Raw genomic sequence first — 19,598 nt, 5'->3', positions numbered from 1 at the left:
TTTTAACAGTAAGCCTACACTGCACTGCGTAAGCAACAAACAATACAACAACTTAAAAAGAACTCGATCATATCTGAAAATTGTCTCCATCCTGCACAAATTTCGAGTCTGTCCATTGGTTTGTGTAAGCTATGAAGACATTTGTTTAAGTTGCGAAAGCTATGTTTCAACTACGTCCACACTGCTTGTTCGTGTATTTATTTTCCTTTCAAGAAATAAAGAAAACGTCGATTTCCCACTTTTTTTTTTTGCTAAACATGTCTTATTTTAGTCCGATAGGCCTGCATAGTGTTAATTATACGCAACAAGTCGTGTCGCACCTGTGAAAGTAGCAACGAATATGAATATATTTAAATGATTGATTAGGCCTACAGATGCACGAAACTGTTTCCTCCTAGTAAATTTAACGGCGCTTGATAGTCTCTCGTTTTATATTGCATCACACACAAACTTTCAAAGAAACTTATACGACACTATTAAAATTAACCATACAAAGAAAATGATGCATAACAATGCGAGACCATACATTTGTGCATCCTAAAGTGAATTTAGTTACATTGAAAATCGAATTCAACGCACTGCAAATAGGCTAAACGCAGAATAACAAAATGAAATTAATTGACCACTGGTAGAAGGATAGTTTTAATGAAAACTGTGGAGACATGATAGGCCTACGTTTTGAGTTAACAACTAGGCTTAATATCAAAATGATGTAAGTATAACACGGATCAACTCGGCCTCCGAATAAATGGAAAATGTTTTTTGAAACGACGGTCAGAATTAATATAGCCCTAGACGATATAGTTTAGCACAATCGTTGTTACATATATGAACGTGTAAGTATATAGGCTATGTACTCACTTAAGGGGATTTTTAAGCTGCTGTATCCGCTAGAAGCTTAGATATACAGTAACATCAGAGGCAGACAGGGTACCCGGCCGTTCATTTTGTGGTATAACCTTTGCTCATATACATTTGCGCTCCAATTAGTTTTAGTGCTCAGTCTGCGTGTATAATGTATTCAATTGCTCAGTGTGATTACTTTAATTTGTTTCCATATTAAAGTTGTGGTACATTTATTAAATTACTTTAGATTACTATAGTTGTGCAGATGAAATGTATTTAATTTATTTTGAAAATATGCACAGTTGCTTTAGTAATTACCTTGCTCTCACGAATAAAGCGTGAAATGAAATGCATTTGATTTGGCGGACCGCAGAAGCTGACTGAGGCTGATCGTGAAGCCGCGGAGCCTACGTGGGGAATCGTCGGGGTTCAGCACAAGGGCAAGAGTTCGCCTTATGTGTCTGGAAAGCATTCTTGGGATAGTTTCCTCTGGAAACATGCCCCCACCCCCCACCGGCAACACCGTTACGTCATGTGGTGCCTCTGAGGAGTTTCTGGGGTATGAGTCGGATATCTGTTACCCTGTCCGGCGATCGGACACCGGCGTGCCGCTACCCCGTGCGTCCCGCTTATCGGACACAGACAGGGCTTATCCGGGAGATACAGAGCGCACCATTGAACGCTGTGCATGTGAGTTCGTAAATATGATTTGGGTTTCAGATATACATGACTTTAACATTTATGTCGCCAGAGATCTTGCTTTTATAAAGATCATGCATAATGAAAGTTCCTCAAAGTTTAAATGCTAGAGTGCAACAGGTAGAGATGAAGGGGTTAGGGTGATATAGGGTCATCAGGCAACTATGAACAATGAACCAAGTACTGATAAAAATATTGCAGTTTTTCAGGAAGAGCAATAGCAGTACCAGGTCAGGCTGCTGTCGTTTTCAAAATGTGAATATCAGGTCCAAAAAGTGAATTTTAGACCTAAAATTTCAATTATATGTGTCAGTGTTTAAATCAAAATTATATACAGCCAGAGCTGTATAGCTAAATTTGTGGTAATTAAGTGTCATTTTTGCCATTAAGTTTTCAGAGTTACATTTCAGCTTACCCTGTCAAAATGTTATTTTTTTTCAGTCACGGCCCAGCTCCCAGTATAATAGGAATAGAAAATAGACATTTTGCTTCATATGTATTATAAGCAGATTATTATTTAGTTGCTTAAGATATGCTTTTATCGAAAGCAACTTACAGAGATGACAGTTTTATATTAGTGGTTTATACAGCTGGCTATCTACCTTTTATCTAGGAAATGAACACATTTCAGAGGAAAAGCCCTAAACTTTCAAAATGGTTATTCTATTACATTATACATTTACACAGAACGGAAATACATTCTGCACTATATTATCAACATATTAATCTGTAAAAAAGTGAAAGAACTTTACACCTCAATATGAAGAACAGCAATGTCTATTAGCTGACTAGGATGGCATGTATTACAAACCATGTCACATATCGTACAGCAACTTTGCCTGTAGAATCCAGGGCCTATGTTATTGTGTCCTGAAATTCGACATGATATGTTGTTACATGCCATAGACAGCAATCCCAATACCACAAAGGACTATTATCTATGTGCTAAAAGAAAAGACTTCAATATGAGCAATTGCTTTAAGAACAATATATCTAATGGGAACAGAATTGTGGTCCTTCTGTGTCACAGCCTCCTTCCTTTGCATAAGCGTCATAGTCTCCAGACACCTCGTGCACCTGGAATCCCACTCCCAACAATTCCACAAGTACCCCCATCTCCGCACTGCCTTTTCCAGTTTGGCTTTGGGCTTGTTTATCCTCTCCAGGCCTGTTTGATTAGGCCAGTGCCAAACCGAGAGAGGGGAGAGCGAGGCAAGGTACGTGCGAGAGGACATGTGTCTGCGGGCCGCTGTAGTCACAAAGGCTCCATGGTCAGGAGGTCGGCGTTGGGAGAGCGACCCAGAGTGCTGGGGGGGGGGGGGGGGGGGGGGCAGGGAGAAGGGTATGCAGAAGTCTGGGTCACTGAGGACCATCACCCTCCCCCACTCGATAAGCAGCCCGCCGGACGCTGATGCAGATAGGGGGTGTGAGAGGCTCCTGCAGAGGGGAGAGGATCAACCAGGGGTTCAGGCCCGCTGTCCGGGTGTCCAGGTGGGACGCCAGCCAGCAGGCCTGCCTTCTGAGGGCTCACTGGCGCGACGCGAGACAGGAAGACACTCCAGAGAATGGGGAGCAGGGGGCCGGAAGTTATTGTTTGAGGGCCTTGGGCGTCCCTGGAGCGTAATCACCGCGCCGATCAGGGACGGCTCCCGACTGCCACATCCACCTATGGCGGAGCTGTGATGCCGCATTTGCTGGAGATCACCCCCCCAGGGACAATAACAACGACAAAACAAACAACGGAGCCATGACTCCTCCCACTTACCTTCTCCCACATCATATACTCAGTTACCATGTCCTCCTGTGCCTCGGGGACTGTTATGATACTTTTGACCCATGTGTGGGGGTGGGGGGGGGGGGGTCTTCTGCTCTCGCAGTTTTGGCAAGCTCTGTCTGTATCTACCTACTGTTTACGACTGGATTCCCCCTTGATTGTTTTATGAAGATCACAGCACAGCCCATTTCTATAAATACTTGCTCCTTTGGAGTCCTAAGGATTAAAATAGTGTAAGGGGAAGCCTCATTCAATGAGCAAGATAATGTCCAGCGTTCACAGCTGTACTTCTGATCTTCAGAGAAGGCCTGGCCAGGAGGAATCTAAAACCAAAGCATCACCTTCTTATGTGACTCAGATGCTGGTGCTAATCTTTCGCCACCCATATTTTCTCTAGGGATCAAAAGCACAGTTTGCAACACATGCCTACATTATTGACAGTAATAAAGTCAATTTTCTTATCATGTTTATGCAGCAAAATGCACAAAAACTTAAATTTATGGAACTTCATCCCACTCCTTCCTCTGGTATTTCATTTAATTAAAAAGTAATTGTAATGCTTTCAGTTTCAAAGCAGGCAGAGAATACCTCATGGACCTTTTCTCATTGGACTTTTCATAAAAGGTTCAAAACCAGAGCTGTGATACTCAGAGAATTTTATTCATATAAATTTTACTACAAGATTATACCAGGCCTGAATTTCCTCCCCAAAAATCTGTAGGTCTAATTTTTATATTGGCATTAGGTGAATGCTACTAGATGACTGAATGGATTTATTGTGGTTTTCACAAATGGATGCTCAAGTTCACATTTTTTACTTTACATTTCATTTATTTATCCAAAATAACTGACATTGAGAATGCAGGGTTAGTCAGTCCTTGGAGCAATCATGGTTAAAGGCTTCGTTCAAGGACCAAAAGGTGAGATCACCTCGTCGACCACAGGCTTCTAACCGACGACCTTCCACTCACGGCGCACCATCCTAACTGGCTGAGCCAGAGGCCAACCCCCTTGTTATGTTTCCTCCGCACATCCAGCCTTGATGAAATACTGGAATCCTCCCACATCCTCTAAATCCCCCTTGGGGATGCTTGCGTTTCGTGAATTTCAATAACCCAAAATCAAGGACGCACATCTCCTCGGTTCGCTTTCACACAAACACAGCATGGAAGTCTTAATTAACAGGCCTGTTGTGGCACATGGCTGTAGGCAGTGATGCCGTCCCACTAAGACGTGAAAACCAAGGCACCTTGGCTGGTGCTTTGCCCCTGCTGTCCTGCAGAGTGGAACAGAGTGGTCTATCACCCTGACGCCCACCTGTAATACACATTTTTCCTGGATATTTACATATCTGACTTGCCCTTCCAGGGCACCAGCACAATACCGCACTGGACAAAAGTGACATGGTTAAGTGGTGCAAACCTCTGTAGGGCATCAGATTCTACGTGCTTTGCAGTGGAAGCCTGACAGTCAGACGACTAAATTAGCAGATGTGCAAGAACATCTGAGAAAGTCGCTGACATACTGGGAGGGGTGTTGCAGTCTACAGCCGCTTCTGAAAGATCAGTAATCAGGAACATGTGTCACAAGACCAGTTTTCCCAATAATCATAAGGGTTAAGGAGAATGCCCTCTAGTGTAACCCCAGGGGACGTCACCCACAGCCGCTAAGGGTCGGCCCCCAGTAACATTTCTGGTTTTTGAAACAACCATCGTCATCAATGTGGGCCTTTCTGAGAAGGGCAGTTCTGCAAACTGGAGACATCCAGGAAATCTGAGGATGACTCATGGATAAAGTTTGAAATTCTTTAATTCATTCCAAAAATTTAAATATTTAAAAATAACACTGGTATTAATATATTCATATAAATGAATAGTTGTTTACAGTTTTACATATTAACAATTCATAGTGAACTATATGTCATCATTAAAATGTTTTTTCATTTAAGGAATAATTTGCAGAAAACTGTGCAGCCTGCTCTGTGTATTGATATGTATCTGTGTCATTAAATTATCTTAACACATGAACATATTATAATCTTTCGTTTGAGATCCAGTGAGTGTCCACATCCAGCAATGTGTGTTTTCTGAGCACAATACCAGCCTGGCCTCAGACCTTGGCCTACAGGTGCACAGCTCCCCCTGTGACATACAGACAGGCCTATTTCAGCTTTTCAATGCTTTATTGCAATTATTTTTAGGTGAAGTTTGCTTGGCTTGGTTTGTGGAGGAAGCTACCAATACTTGTCTCTTCATCATCACCATCATCATCATCATGGAATGCATATAATGATCTTTATCTGAATATATATATATATATATATATATATATATATATATATATATATATATATATATGAATATTAATATAGGCCTACTTCATTAATTTTACTCTGAAAAATACCATTTAAATTGGACAAAACATACAAAAATATTAATCGCACATATAAATTTGCATTTTTGCAATGAATGATGATCAAGCTTTAAAAACATCACCATGAACTTAAACAAGGTGTTAAAACAAGGGTAACCTCAAACTTCAGGAATTCATTCGACTTGAAACTCCAAATAGGTGAGAATGTAATATGTGACCCATTTCCTCAACTTCTTAACTTGTTGCCACCTAACATTTGTCCAATAACTACGCCTTCTTCTGTTCCCAGTCCAGTGAGGTCCGAGGAACACCCCCGTATTTTTGGACTTTCCATCCGTGCTGTCATTGAAAGCCATCGTGTCCCTCTCTTCACTACAGTCCAGCACTATGGGAGTACTTCCCCGGGACATCATCTGTCTTTCATGCTCAGCATGTGAAACAAATCCAACACTGTCTTGGGAGTTACAACACACAACTGACAAATACCTAATCTGTGTCCAGATTAAAAATGCAAGAATGGAGTGTGTTACTTCAGTTATGCAAATTATTCAATTTAGATTTTCATAAATACAGTTGTTAAATGAGCCATTTCATTACCACGAAGAGGCAATCAGGGTAACGGTTCTTAATACAACAGCCCCTGCGATCAAAGTAAAGCATCACTGAGGCATTTAATGTAATTTCAGACCCTGCTAAGAGAAATGCCCTATAGCATTGGTAGATGAGGAAACCCAGTTGGGACTTAATGCCAGCGCCAGTAATCATCACTCAGCGTGCCATGTGGATAAACTGGGCAAAATGGTGGGAATTAGGGGGAATCAAATACATATATTTAAACAGCTTCCGATCGTGCACTTCTAAATCGGTCCTCCCATATGCGTCGTACGGTTCAGGGGCGCGTGTTAATTGGCGCACCACTTTCCCGATATTCGAGGCAGAGCTGTGCGGTAAATAAATGCAGCGATATGGGCGGAGGAAGGAATTAAGAATAGTTAAAGCAACGATCGGAATGCAAGGAAGCATCTAGAAAAGGAAGCCACTCGGAGAAAGACAACCATTTACCGCTCGGCGCGTGCACCAAGAGCCTCATGCAAAGGTCAGAAGATGGAAATACGGGCTGGAATCCATGGCATCTCTCCGGAGCTGCCCGAGTCACCCCGATTAGCAAGAAACTCACAGAAATGACGAACGGAGCAGCAGACGTACTAATCGGAAGCCATTTACCCATTATGTTTCATTTTACTCCCAACATCTATATATTTGTAAAATTTGTAAATTCCAGAAATTTCATCAGAATATGAATTGTAAAGAGCTTATTTAATGCAATTGCTATTGCACAGATGTTATAGACACACTGGTAATCGTGTCGACATTTAAACCCTATAGGGCCCCCTAGTGGTTATGAAAATACTGCATACATTTAATTTATGTAAAGTCGGAGCTGTGAAGCCTCCGTTAGTACAGCTGAAGGAAGGAACTGTCCAGCATCTCGTATTACTCATTTTATTCACGGAGCTTACAACCACCCAGCAATATCCTTCCATTTTTAAAGTTATGCGAACTATTTATTACTGTAGGCAGGGGCATGCCTAGAAATTCTGGGTCCCCTGACAAAATGTCACCTTGATCCAACGTTCAGTTTTATGTATAATTGTATGTATCCAAGGGCCCCTGAGAAGTGCTGGGACCCCTGAATCCCCCAGGGTATCCAAGCTTCTCCACAACCCTGGCTATGACAAGTACACCCCAGTGCCGATGGGGGTGTTTCACCTCACCTGCTGCCTACTCCCATTCTAGTGGCATCATAGAAAATTTTGATTGGGGTGGCCATCAGGAAGGAGCCTGTTATAATTTTGGGGGTAGTTGCACCACACCGTATCTATACTAGAGTTCCGCTTGGAAAACAAAATAATGCATGTTTTGTTTTTATTATCTTGATGTGGACTGGTGGTGAAAGTGGCCACGTATTTATCTGCCTGTCTCACACATGCTGAAACATTTCAGTTCATCCAATCTAACTTAATTTGATTCTAGGGAGCTGGACACCTCTGTTATATGCATAAGGAGAGAGTGCAAAAGCCAATGCTGTGTTGACAGCTGGAGTACAGATACATATCTGTCAACATTTATTAGGCTCTTTCTATAGCACAAGGGTTCTGTAGTTGTGCATTGTAATGGGATTAATAAGCACATAAATGTGATCCCAGTTAATCCAGAGTGATCTGTGGGTCTGCACTGGTTAACCTGGTCACATTCCAGTCTCTCACCACTTGCTCACATGTGCTCTAATTTGTGCTTCCTAAAGAATGGAAACTAGATTAGAATATTGAAATGGTATGCGGAATTTGTTTAAAATATGTCTATGTCTGACATCAGTCGATCCATCTAGTCATGTTACGTTACTTCCAATTATAATATATATATTGAATGAAGGGTATAACATTCCGTCAAAATTGATGTTATTGTTTTGGTTAGAATTTCTCTTTAAAGCCGCTATGTGGCCGAAGTTATAGGTAAGTTCAGGGACAGGTATTCATGTTATGTCATGGTGGAATATCGTCACCCAATATAGTAACATTTAACAGTAAGCATGATGATGCCTTCTCTTATAATCAGACTACCAGACTGTTTCAGGCCACAGGATTAGACTGTAGCTCAGCAGAGCAGTTAGAACCATGCCAGCCAAATGCAACTTACTGAATTTCTGTACATATCTCAATCGTCTTGAAATTACACAAATATGGGATTTAGAATCTGCATTATTTCCAGTCGAGGTAACAGCAAAATGTTTGCTGAACATCTGTTGAGTCACGTGTTAAAAGTAAAGTAAAATCATACCAACTAATTAAATCGGATGCAGTGGGAACCATTTATGTGTTTTTCCTGGGTTTGGTTTCTTAGGGGAATTAATATAGAGACGGACGCTCCGCTAACAGGCTAAGTAGCTGTCTATTATTTCGAAAGGTAGCAAGTTATTAATTTAGAAACCTATTTCATCATTGTAAGACGACTGCGTGTTTTTAGTAAATCAATCTACTGAGTTCCCAAAGGTATGTCGTGAAGCTGTTTTTTGCCTGTTGTGTGACTTTCTTTACTTCACCAGGCAAAATATATGCCACAAAACGAACTCGGATATGTCAAAGCGAGAATGTACCTGCTAAAGACGGAGAGAAGACATTGACTCAAACGTTGCACGCGACTAATTTCAACATTGTTATTTGAGGAAAAAAAACGTAGAAAGAGGAATACATGACTGATTAAGCCTAAAACTAGACTTCACAGATAGACTGGGGAGAAAGAATCAAAGGATCGTACAGACCGAATGTCGGAATATGACAGCAAGGAATGGCAGCTGGGATTTGGCTCTGCTGAGAAATGCACACTTTGGACTCCCGGACCCTGAGACGACAATTGTCAGACGCTCCCTAGTGTCTGGGGAGTGTCTGTATTTTCATTATGGTTGTGACGGACAAGATGATAGGGGCTGGGGCTGCGGCTACCGCACTTTGCAGACTCTTTCTTCCTGGCTGTGTGTAAATGGATCACAACGAAGTTATCAGAAACTCGTACCCAGCCTGCCTGAAATTCAGCAAGCTCTGGTCACCATGGAGGACAAGCCTCCTTCATTTATAGGATCCCGCGAGTGGATCGGAACTTTTGAGGCTGCCCTTGTTCTGGACCACCTTTATGATGTTCCCTGCCGCATCCTGCATGTGCCAGGTGGGGGATCAGAGCTCCACCACCACTTTGAGGAGCTCCACCACCACTTTGAGACCCACGGTTCACCAGTCATGATGGGCGGGGATCGAGACAATTCATCCAAGGGCATCCTGGGTGTGTGTACAGGGGCCCAAGAAATTCATATGCTGGTGCTGGACCCACACTATTATGGCCCCCCACTGGAGAGGGCAGCAGTGCAGCATTCGGGGTGGGTCTCCTGGAGGAGTGTGGGCTCCCTGGATCACTGCTCCTTCTACAATCTCTGTCTGCCACAGACAGCTGGGAAATAACTGCCAGCAGGTGGCACTGTACTCCCAGAAGACTACTGACATCCCCTGCCCTGTTTTACTGCAATGATAGTGGAAGGGTGGAGGAAGGAAGGGGCAGAGGGAATGGGGGGATGCTTTTAGGAAATAGCTGGTAGGAACCAGCATGTCAGCATGTAGTCTATGGCCAGCTGGATTATGATTATAATAAAGTTATATATTAATAAATCAGTGATATGGTGTTGCTGAGTTGTCTTGCCCTAACGTTCCAGGGCTGGGGGTTCAACTCCCATCCCTGCTCTTTTGACTAGTTTGTTATCTTCTGCCTCTGTTGGGTTTTTTCTGGGTATTCTGGTTTTGTGCTAAAGTCCAAAGACAAGCAGTCTAGGTGAATTGGCATCTCTAAATTGCCTGTAGTATATGAGCGAGTGTGTGTGCATTGTGATGGATGGGTATCTCATTCAGGGTGTTCCCTGTGCGGCCTGGAATAGGCTCTTGGGTTGCCATGTTATGGATTTAATAAAAAAAAGAAAATTCTAAAATAAAGTATGAGTATCAGAGTAAATTCAGAGAATAATGTCTTCACCTTCCTTAGATAAGATCACATCATGCTCTCAACGCTGTTGGCCAGGTACAACTAGATACATATTCTCAACTAGATACATATTTCCTGAGCCATACACTGCCTATAAGAATCTATGATTCTTACATAGGTCATACACCTTCATAACATTATAATCCATTCATAAAGCATTATAAACATGGCTATAATAAAAAACCATAACACATTATAGCAGGGGCGTCAGAAGCATTTTGAATGGGGGGGGGGGGACACACTGGCATAAAATTAATATTTTATGTTAAATATGGGGGGGTCCAAACAAATAATTATGAAATGTGATTTAATGGCGGCGATGCCCATACATTATAACCATATTTATTATGGATTATTTATGCCTTATGAAGTCTTGTATAGTGCATTGTAGATACCTTCACAGTGCAGAATACAGCATCCATAATTCTTATACTGGCCATTATAATGATTATGAAGGTATTCATAATGTATTATAGATGAGAAGTTAATTGGAGCTTATGAAGTAAATGCCTTATGAAGATGTCAATGGGAGATGTAATGCTTTATTAATTCATACAGTATACTGACCACTACAATGCATTATGAAAGTATCTATAATCCATTATACTGTAGATGACAGCTTTAAGTAAAGTGTTACCGTAGTTGTTTCCCTTCTTTTCCATTTTCAGCACTGCAGTTTACTACGATGTGACACATCAGTTTCTGAAAACTGTTTCACTTTTCAGCTGCTTTTTCAATGGGTGGCCTTTACCATGCCTGAACTAAAATAAATGTCAGCACTCAATGGGCTAACTCTCATTGAAATCCCACCCAGACAAACCCACTGGGTGATTATGGAGCAGGGGCAACAAGCTCCCTTTTTAGAAAGGGACCAATAAGCTAATAATTTTCTTACTGGCAAAGTGTCAACCTTCTTTTGCAGTCTGGATCTTTACTAAGGAAAGTTGGCATACCTTTATACTAACTCTACCTTGGCAAGCTCTCCTTTTTACAGCCTTAGTATGACTTGGCACAAGGCGGTTTTCACTGGCATCAGATGAGTCTGAGGGCTTTAGTTATGATGGCTGATGGCCTGCGTGGGAGCTTTGTTCTTCTGTACCTGCTGATTCTCACCAGGCATTGAGGAACAGCCACGCCAAAGGTGCCATGGCCCCCTATGCTGGGCATCTGTGGATCTTGGCAGAGTCCAGTGGTGTGGTTAGGCTGGAGCATTTGGGGCTGAAGCCCCGAATGATTCTTTCAGATGTTTTAAGAACCATGCTCTCAGTCTGACAGCTAGAGCTAAGCAATAGATGGCTTGAGATTCTAGCACTGCCCCTGCCAAAGTCAGCTTGTCATCTCAGAGTACCCTTAGATGTTCCTGCGTTGGCCCATGATGCCGGAGGCCTTGGTAGCGGCTGGCTCTTGCATCTCAGGAGGGGCCGTCGGTTCCTTGGCGGCCACTTGGGGCAGCTCCCTTCCGGAGCTCTGCTAATTGACTTCTGTGGCGTCCTGCTGGCCAGCTTTCCAGCATGAGCTATAAGGCTGCCGCACTGCATGTCACATGCGGCAGATCCAGGTGGCTCCTTTGCATTGAAGCGGCAACTAGTCAACACCCAGATTTGTGTTATTGATAGTGCTTCCTTCTGATTCCTCCGGAACATCCCCCACCTGGGCCCGGCTTTGCTGGCTGTACTTCACGTTCAGGCTCTGCAGTATGTGGATGCTGTGAAAGTCCTGTCCTCATGCAGAGAGACACATATCAGCATATGTGGTTGGACACTCATGTCATCTGGCTTTACCTAAACCAGATCCGGCTGCATTGTATTGTGTGTCTGCTGATGTCCGCTAAGGGTGTTTAACTTGTCATTACGCTGTCAGTAGTTTCAGCCTTATGAACAGCTTAGCTTAGGAGCACCTGTGGCCTGTACTACGAAGACGGGTTACTGGCTTATCGGGGTAACTTGTCGGATTTGAGGTAGTCTGGGCAAAATGTAAGTAAACGAATATAAAGTCCATTTAAACTGTGGTACCTTAAATCCGCCAAGTTACCCCGATAAGCCAGTAACCCCGCTTCGTAGTACTGGCCACAGGTGAGTGAATAAATGTTAATGCAAATTAGGCACATTGCCTGCGCAGTTCCTCACTGTGATACTGAATGTCTGCACTATTCCTCACTGTGATACTGAATGTCTGCACTATTCCTCACTGTTATACTGAATGTCTGTGCAGTTTCCCACTACCATACCTACCTGCAGTTTCTCACTTAACTGTTATAAGAACGAAAGAAATTTACAAACGAGAGGAGGCCATTTGGCCCATCAGGCTCGTTTGGGGAGAACTTAACTAATAGCTCAGAGTTGTTAAAATCTTATCTAGCTTTGATTTAAAGGAACCCAGGGTTTTAGCTTCCGCTACACTAGCAGGAAGACTATTCCATACTCTACATGCTGTGTAAAGAAGTGATTCCTCAAATTTGTTTTAAAATGTTCTCCCGCTAATTTCCACTTATGGCCATGAGTTCTAGTATTTAAACTAATATTGAAATAGCCATTTGGCTGAACAGCATCCAGACCTGTTAGAATCTTATAGACCTGGATCACGTCCCCCCTTAGTCTCCTTTGCTCAAGGCTAAACAGATTCAGCTCAGCTAACCTCTCCTCATAAGACATTCCTCTAAGACCAGGAATCATTTTCGTAGCCCTCCGTTGCACCTTTTCTAAGGCAGTAATGTCCTTCTTGAGGTATGGTGACCAAACCTGCACACAATATTCTAGGTGGGGTCTTACCAAGGAATTATATAAATGTAACACCACCTCCCTTGACTTAAACTCCACACACCTAGAGATATAACACAACATTCTATTGGCCTTTTTTATTGCTTCCCCACACTGGCGAGAGTGGGACATGGAAGCATCAACATACACACAGAGATCTTTCTCATAATCAGCTACCTTTATTTCAGTGGAACCCATAAAATATCTGTACTTTATATTTCTGCTCCCTGCATGGATTACCTTACATTTATCTGTGTTAAATTTCATCTGCCAGGTAAGAAATACCTACACAGATCCTTGCTCTCATACTGAAATTCCACAGTTTCCCATTTTACCTGCACAGTTCCTCACATTCATATTGAATCCCTGTATACCTCTTTTTAGTGAATGACAGCTTCATTCTATCATGCTGAGTTGAGCCCCCGCCCGGATGTCTGTCTCCTATGCAATCCTATGCTTAGGGCAGGTCATTAAACACACACTACCTCGGACTGACATATTGTACACATTGTACTCAGACACTCACACTGTAATAGGATGGCTGTCTTATGCTTAGGGCAGGTCATTAAGCACACACTACCTCGGACTGACATATTGTACACATTGTACTCAGACACTCACACTGTAGTAGGATGGCTGTCTTATGCTTAGGGCAGGTCATTAAGCACACACTACCTCGGACTGACAAATTGTACACATTGTACTCAGACACTCACACTGTAATAGGATGGCTGTCTTATGCTTAGGGCAGGTCATTAAGCACACACTACCTCGGACTGACATATTGTACACATTGTACTCAGACACTCATACTGTAATAGGATGGCTGTCTTATGCTTAGGGCAGGTCATTAAACACACACTACCTCGGACTGACATATTGTACACATTGTACTCAGACACTCACACTGTAATAGGATGGCTGTCTTATGCTTAGGGCAGGTCATTAAGCACACACTACCTCGGACTGACATATTGTACACATTGTACTCAGACACTCACACTGTAATAGGATGGCTGTCTTATGCTTAGGGCAGGTCATTAAGCACACACTACCTCGGACTGACATATTGTACACATTGTACTCAGACACTCACACTGTAATAGGATGGCTGTCTTATGCTTAGGGCAGGTCATTAAGCACACACTACCTCGGACTGACATATTGTACACATTGTACTCAGACACTCACGCTGTAATAGGATGGCTGTCTTATGCTTAGGGCAGGTCATTAAGCACACACTACCTCGGACTGACATATTGTACACATTGTACTCAGACACTCACACTGTAATAGGATGGCTGTTTCTTTTTGTGTGTTGTTCTTATTTCTCTTATTTATTACTCTAACTTATGCTGCTAAACAGAGACGCTAAACTGTTTTTCACTGTTTTTGTAATAGTGATAATATCGATCTATCTATCTATCTGTCTGTCTGTCTGTCTGTCTATCTGTCTGTCTGTCTGTCTGTCTATCCATCTACCCATCCATCCATCTATCTATCTATCTATCTATCTATCTATCTATCTATCTATCTATCTATCTATCTGTCTGTCTGTCTGTCTGTCTATCCATCTACCCATCCATCCATCTACCCATCCATCCATCTATCTATCTATCTATCTATCTATCTATCTATCTATCTATCTATCTATCTATCTATCTATCTATCTATCTGTCTGTCTGTCTGTCTGTCTATCCATCTACCCATCCATCCATCTATCTATCTATCTATCTATCTATCTATCTATCTATCTATCTATCTATCTGTCTGTCTATCCATCTACCCATCCATCCATCTATCCATCTATCCATCGTCTGTCTGTCTGTCTGTCAATCCATCTACCCATCTATCTATCCATCTATCTATCCATCCATCTATCTATCTATCTATCTATCTATCTATCATGTTGCGCTTTTGGTCATTGAATAGTCTTGTTAGGTACTTGCTTAGTTGGAAGCCAGCATGTTTTTACAGTTTTTCTCAGTTGCTTTGGTGCATTTCTCACAACAGAATTGATCTCTGCACCACTACTAAGGCTCTTCTCAAAACAATTAGTGCAAACTGCAAAACATGGTGGATAACTTGCAAAAGTGAGTCACTTCATCAAAAAGAAAAGTCAGTTGTTCAAAAGCAAGTCAGTTGCTCAAAATAAGTAGTCAATGCTTCAAAAGCAAGTCCCTTAATCAAAACAGATAATATATTAATCAAAAGCAAGTACTTATATCAATCAAAGTGTCAGGGCTGTCACAATTACAAGTCATTACACCAGCACCTTTGGTCACAAAATCAAATGGTTTGAACATGTTCTCATTGTGACGGATTTCTTTGTAGGTGCTTCCCAATGACATGTCAAGTCTGGACAGCATGCATGGCATGTTGAAAACCATAAATTGTAACGGAAAATCAAGACACTTCATATGCACTCTTGATAATATTTAATTGAAACTGTTCACAGCATTGTGCAACTGGGGAAATACAGTAAAACAAACATTTTACAGCAAACATAAACTCACTTAGACAGTAAACCTTACTGCAGTAGATATGAAACAAAAAAAAAACTGAAAAACAGACACTGTTGCATATCAATCATTGATATCTAGACGCTCCCGTCTGTCTGCCCACATATTTGCATCAACATCATAGCGAATGTCAGCTCTATCGATGCATCGGGGAAAGTATCTTCTGGAGTGTCGAATCCACCCTCTGCAGGACTCTGCTGTGATGTCATCACAAGCTGCATCCATAGCTGCTAGCAGGGTCATTTGGATATGTGGATGCCTGTCATATACCTTCCACCTCCAGGAAGAGAAAAACTCCTCAATTGGATTTAGGAATGGAGTGTAAGGAGGAAGAAACTCCATAAGCATCCTGTCGTGTGCTGCAAACCACTGCCTGACTACAGCAGAGTGATGGAAGCTAACATTATCCCAAACCACTACATACATTGTCCGATTGTCACCAGGATCATCCCTTTCATTTTGTGGGATTAGGTCCCTATAAAGAGCATCCAGAAAAGCCAACAGGTGTTGTGTATTGTATGCACCAATACGAGGAATATGGGTGTGAACGCCATTTTCTGAGATTGCTGCACACATTGTAATATTTCCTCCTCGTTGGCCTGGGACATCAATGGTGGCTCTTTCTCCAATGTGATTTCGTCCACGCCGTCTGCCTTTTGCGAGATTGAATCCCGCTTCGTCAAGATATACAAACGTGTGCAGGGGTTCCCTGGCCTCCAATTCCAGGATACGCTATACAAAGGATGAGAATAAAAAAGTCTGTAATGGTGCATTTGGCACAACAGATTGTACAGTTTGAATTGTAAATAGGATTACAGTAACATGCATAAATGTAAGTGCAGTACATGGCCTAAACTTTTACAGTAAACAGAGGTACATATGCAAACATGTTTTACCTGTACATACTGGTGACGGAGCTCCTTCACTCGATCACTGTTCCGTTCAAATGGTACTTTGTACAATTGCTTCATGGACATTTCATTCCGTCTGAGAACTCTGTCTATGGTGGAAATTGATATTGACTGAATATTTCCGAAGATGGTGTCATCTTCTACGACAGTTCTTTGTATTTCTCTCAGTCTCAAAGCGTTGTTTGCAGCCACCATTGCACAAATTCTTTCCTCTTGCTGCGGAGTCAAAAGTGGACCTCTTCCACCTCTTCTAGGTTGTCTGGCAGTCCTTTTTGAGATGCAGATGAAAAAACACAAACATGAATAAGCGCAAACATGCTTACAGTAATTGTTACAGGACTATCATTCAAAACTCCTTTCTTTACAGCATTACTGTATTGTACCACAGCACACTATGCCACACCTGGGCCAAGTCTGCGCTTCAGTTACAGTACGTCTATATGTAAAGATCTATAAGGTCATGTCCTAATGCAAGTCTCCTGTATGACTATGAAAGTGCAGAGCAAATTAGTTTGTGCTGAATAACTACATTACAGTATGCTCACCTGTTTTCCCGACGAAATGTCTGAATAATAGAACTTACAGTAGTTCTCCCAACATTTGGCTGCACCCTTCGACCAGCCTCGGCCATTGTGAGGCCATGGTTTATCACATGATCCACAAGTGTTGCCCTGATTTCGTCAGGAACGTGTCTATGTGGTTGGCCTCTTCTTCCCCGGTTTTGTCCTCGTCCTCCACCGATCCTCACCCCTCTTCCACAAGGCTGACGTTCCATGTTCTGCAGTTTTGTAGATTCAGTATGCACCTCATGCCAATCCTGTCTGTTGGTTTACATTATATATATACTTGTAGAGTAGGGGATACTGTAACGCGATTCACCTGTGACTGGGTAGAAGAGGCTTTTCATTGGTTGCAAGTAAGAGTAACACACACCAATTTTCATTAGTGTGAGATAAGGTTCACCTGAGAAAAGTAATTTATGGAGATTTTCATGGAAACTCCTTAAAAATAGGGTTTTCAAAATGGGTGTACAAATTGTTTGACAAGATGTTCAACAATTTTGAGTGCAATGAAGACTATTAGTTGTAAGGACAATGACTATTCAGCCGGTACAAGTATAAACAATTGTGACATTCATGATAAAAGCAAGGAGATAGTGATGAATAGCAAGTCAAAAGTGACCATTCTTTAGATATTTGTACTTACTCAACTGCTTCATGTCCAAAGGCATCAAACATGAAACCGCCACTAGGTTGTGCCAAAACGACTACATGTTGTGGAGGTTGAACTAACTGTTGTGCAAAGTTTAATTCTGTTGTGAGAAATGCACCAAAGCAACTGAGAAAAACTGTAATGTGCTATTTGCCTCACTTGTACATTGCTTTGCACAAAACCATCTGCCAAATAATAAATGTAAATGTAAATCATTCACAGTAGAGATAAAGCAGTATTTTAGAGCTTGAAAATAACGTTCTAAGCATGACGGAGGCAGGAGCAGGCGTAAGAGTAAACAATTAGGGGATTGGGCTAACAGCAGTGGAAAGCACTGGGGTGACATCAATGACTGGACTGGGCAGCACTGGACTGGGAAGCACTCTTATACACTCTTAACAAGGGAGCAGAAGGGAGGCAGCTGGGGTGATCCACATGAGGGCTGTAATAAGGGGATAAGAGCAAAACAAGCAAGGGAGAGAATGAGGGGGCAGGAATGCAGCGTGACAATAAGTCTATACATGATTTTGCATTATCATTGTGACCTTGTATATTGAAAATGTTAACCTTCAAACCTGACTATATAATAAAGAAATAATACTGGGGGAGTATCCCCTCAGGTGACCCTGAGCTCAGCACTGTTTTTTTATTAGTCGGTAGCTGGTATTTGTGTATTTCCTGATAAAACTTTGACAAGATAATATATTGTTAACCAGAACATGAAAGCCCCTGAGATGAAGTTTACAGCTGCTGACAAACCCATAGGGCACGATTTCAAACAGTCCGGAAAGATGCACTACAGAATTACTAAAATGGAAAAGAAAAAAGAGACATCAATCATTAATTTGTTTATTATTTTAATATTTTTTTATTTCCAGAAGACATGGATTCTTGTTTGGTATCCACCCGAGTCCTCACCAGCTTTTTAAAGTGACATTGATTTAGCAGGATTCAGAGGAGCAGATAAATAAACAAACTCAACAGTGAGAGATTAGATGCATGGAATGAAAGTTTAAAAACAAGGCAGAACACTGCACTAGGTGTGGGCGTTGGGGGGATGGGGGACATACTCAGGAGAAGTAACAGATCTGGAAGTTTCTGTCCAAATTCATCCTTTTCTTAAAGAACTTCTCCAAGTTTTCGAAGGGCAGTTCTATCACCTTGGTGTTAATGGGATCATTGAGTATGTAGGTGCTGTAGGCTGGGAGTTTGTAACGTATGAAGTTGGGCATATTCTGGTCATAGGCTGTACAGCAGTAAGTCGAACTTATAAACTCGGGGATGGCAATGCGGTTCATGCTGTCACGCCGGATCATGTTTCCGGAGGTGGTGACGCCAGATACAACAACAACAACAACAGCAACAACAGCAACAACAACAACAACAACAACAACAACAACAACAAATTTATTTTTGTATAGCACATTATCACAACATTACATCGTCTCAAAGCGCTTTACAGCATCCCCACCCAAAGCCCCCAGTGAGTAAGCCATAGGCGACAGTGGCAAGGAAAAACTCCCTAGAAGGAAGAAACCTTGTGAGGGACCAGACTCAAAGGGGGAGCCCATCCTCCAGGGGCCGGCAGGGAGAGTCAGATACAGTAAATTTTGAGACACAAACGGGGAGCAGGGGGGAGATGGCAAGCCGGTGCCAACACTCCCTCCAATGGCCAGGCAACCAGAAGGCAGGCAGCGGGTCATACAAGGAAGATGACACAGGCAGAACGGCGAGCTGGATGCACGGACGTCATTGGTAGAGGCGACGTCACATGTTGCAGGGTGTGCTGGACATCTTGATAGATTGAGGGCTCCAGGCAGCACCCCCCAGGAGGAGTAGGGGAAATAAAATATGCAATTAGTCAAAGTAAGGGAGACTATAGGCAGTGCTAAAAGTTAGATGAGTGCAATATGAAGTGCAATGC

General features: G+C 42.2%; 1 protein-coding gene across 1 annotated transcript; it reads left to right on the top strand.

Moving 5' to 3' along the window:
* The first annotated feature begins 8,584 nt into the window (after positions 1 to 8,584).
* On the top strand, positions 8,585 to 10,233 carry ufsp1 (UFM1-specific peptidase 1). Its single transcript, XM_023790475.2, has one exon. It carries the CDS (start codon positions 9,025 to 9,027, stop codon positions 9,700 to 9,702), a length of 678 nt encoding a protein of 225 aa, XP_023646243.1. The 5' UTR covers positions 8,585 to 9,024; the 3' UTR covers positions 9,703 to 10,233.
* Positions 10,234 to 19,598: the final 9,365 nt, after the last annotated feature.

This window comes from Paramormyrops kingsleyae, chromosome 10, assembly GCF_048594095.1.
Source record: "Paramormyrops kingsleyae isolate MSU_618 chromosome 10, PKINGS_0.4, whole genome shotgun sequence".
Classification (NCBI taxonomy): domain Eukaryota; kingdom Metazoa; phylum Chordata; class Actinopteri; order Osteoglossiformes; family Mormyridae; genus Paramormyrops; species Paramormyrops kingsleyae.
This window is presented reverse-complemented; position numbering and strand designations above follow the sequence as displayed.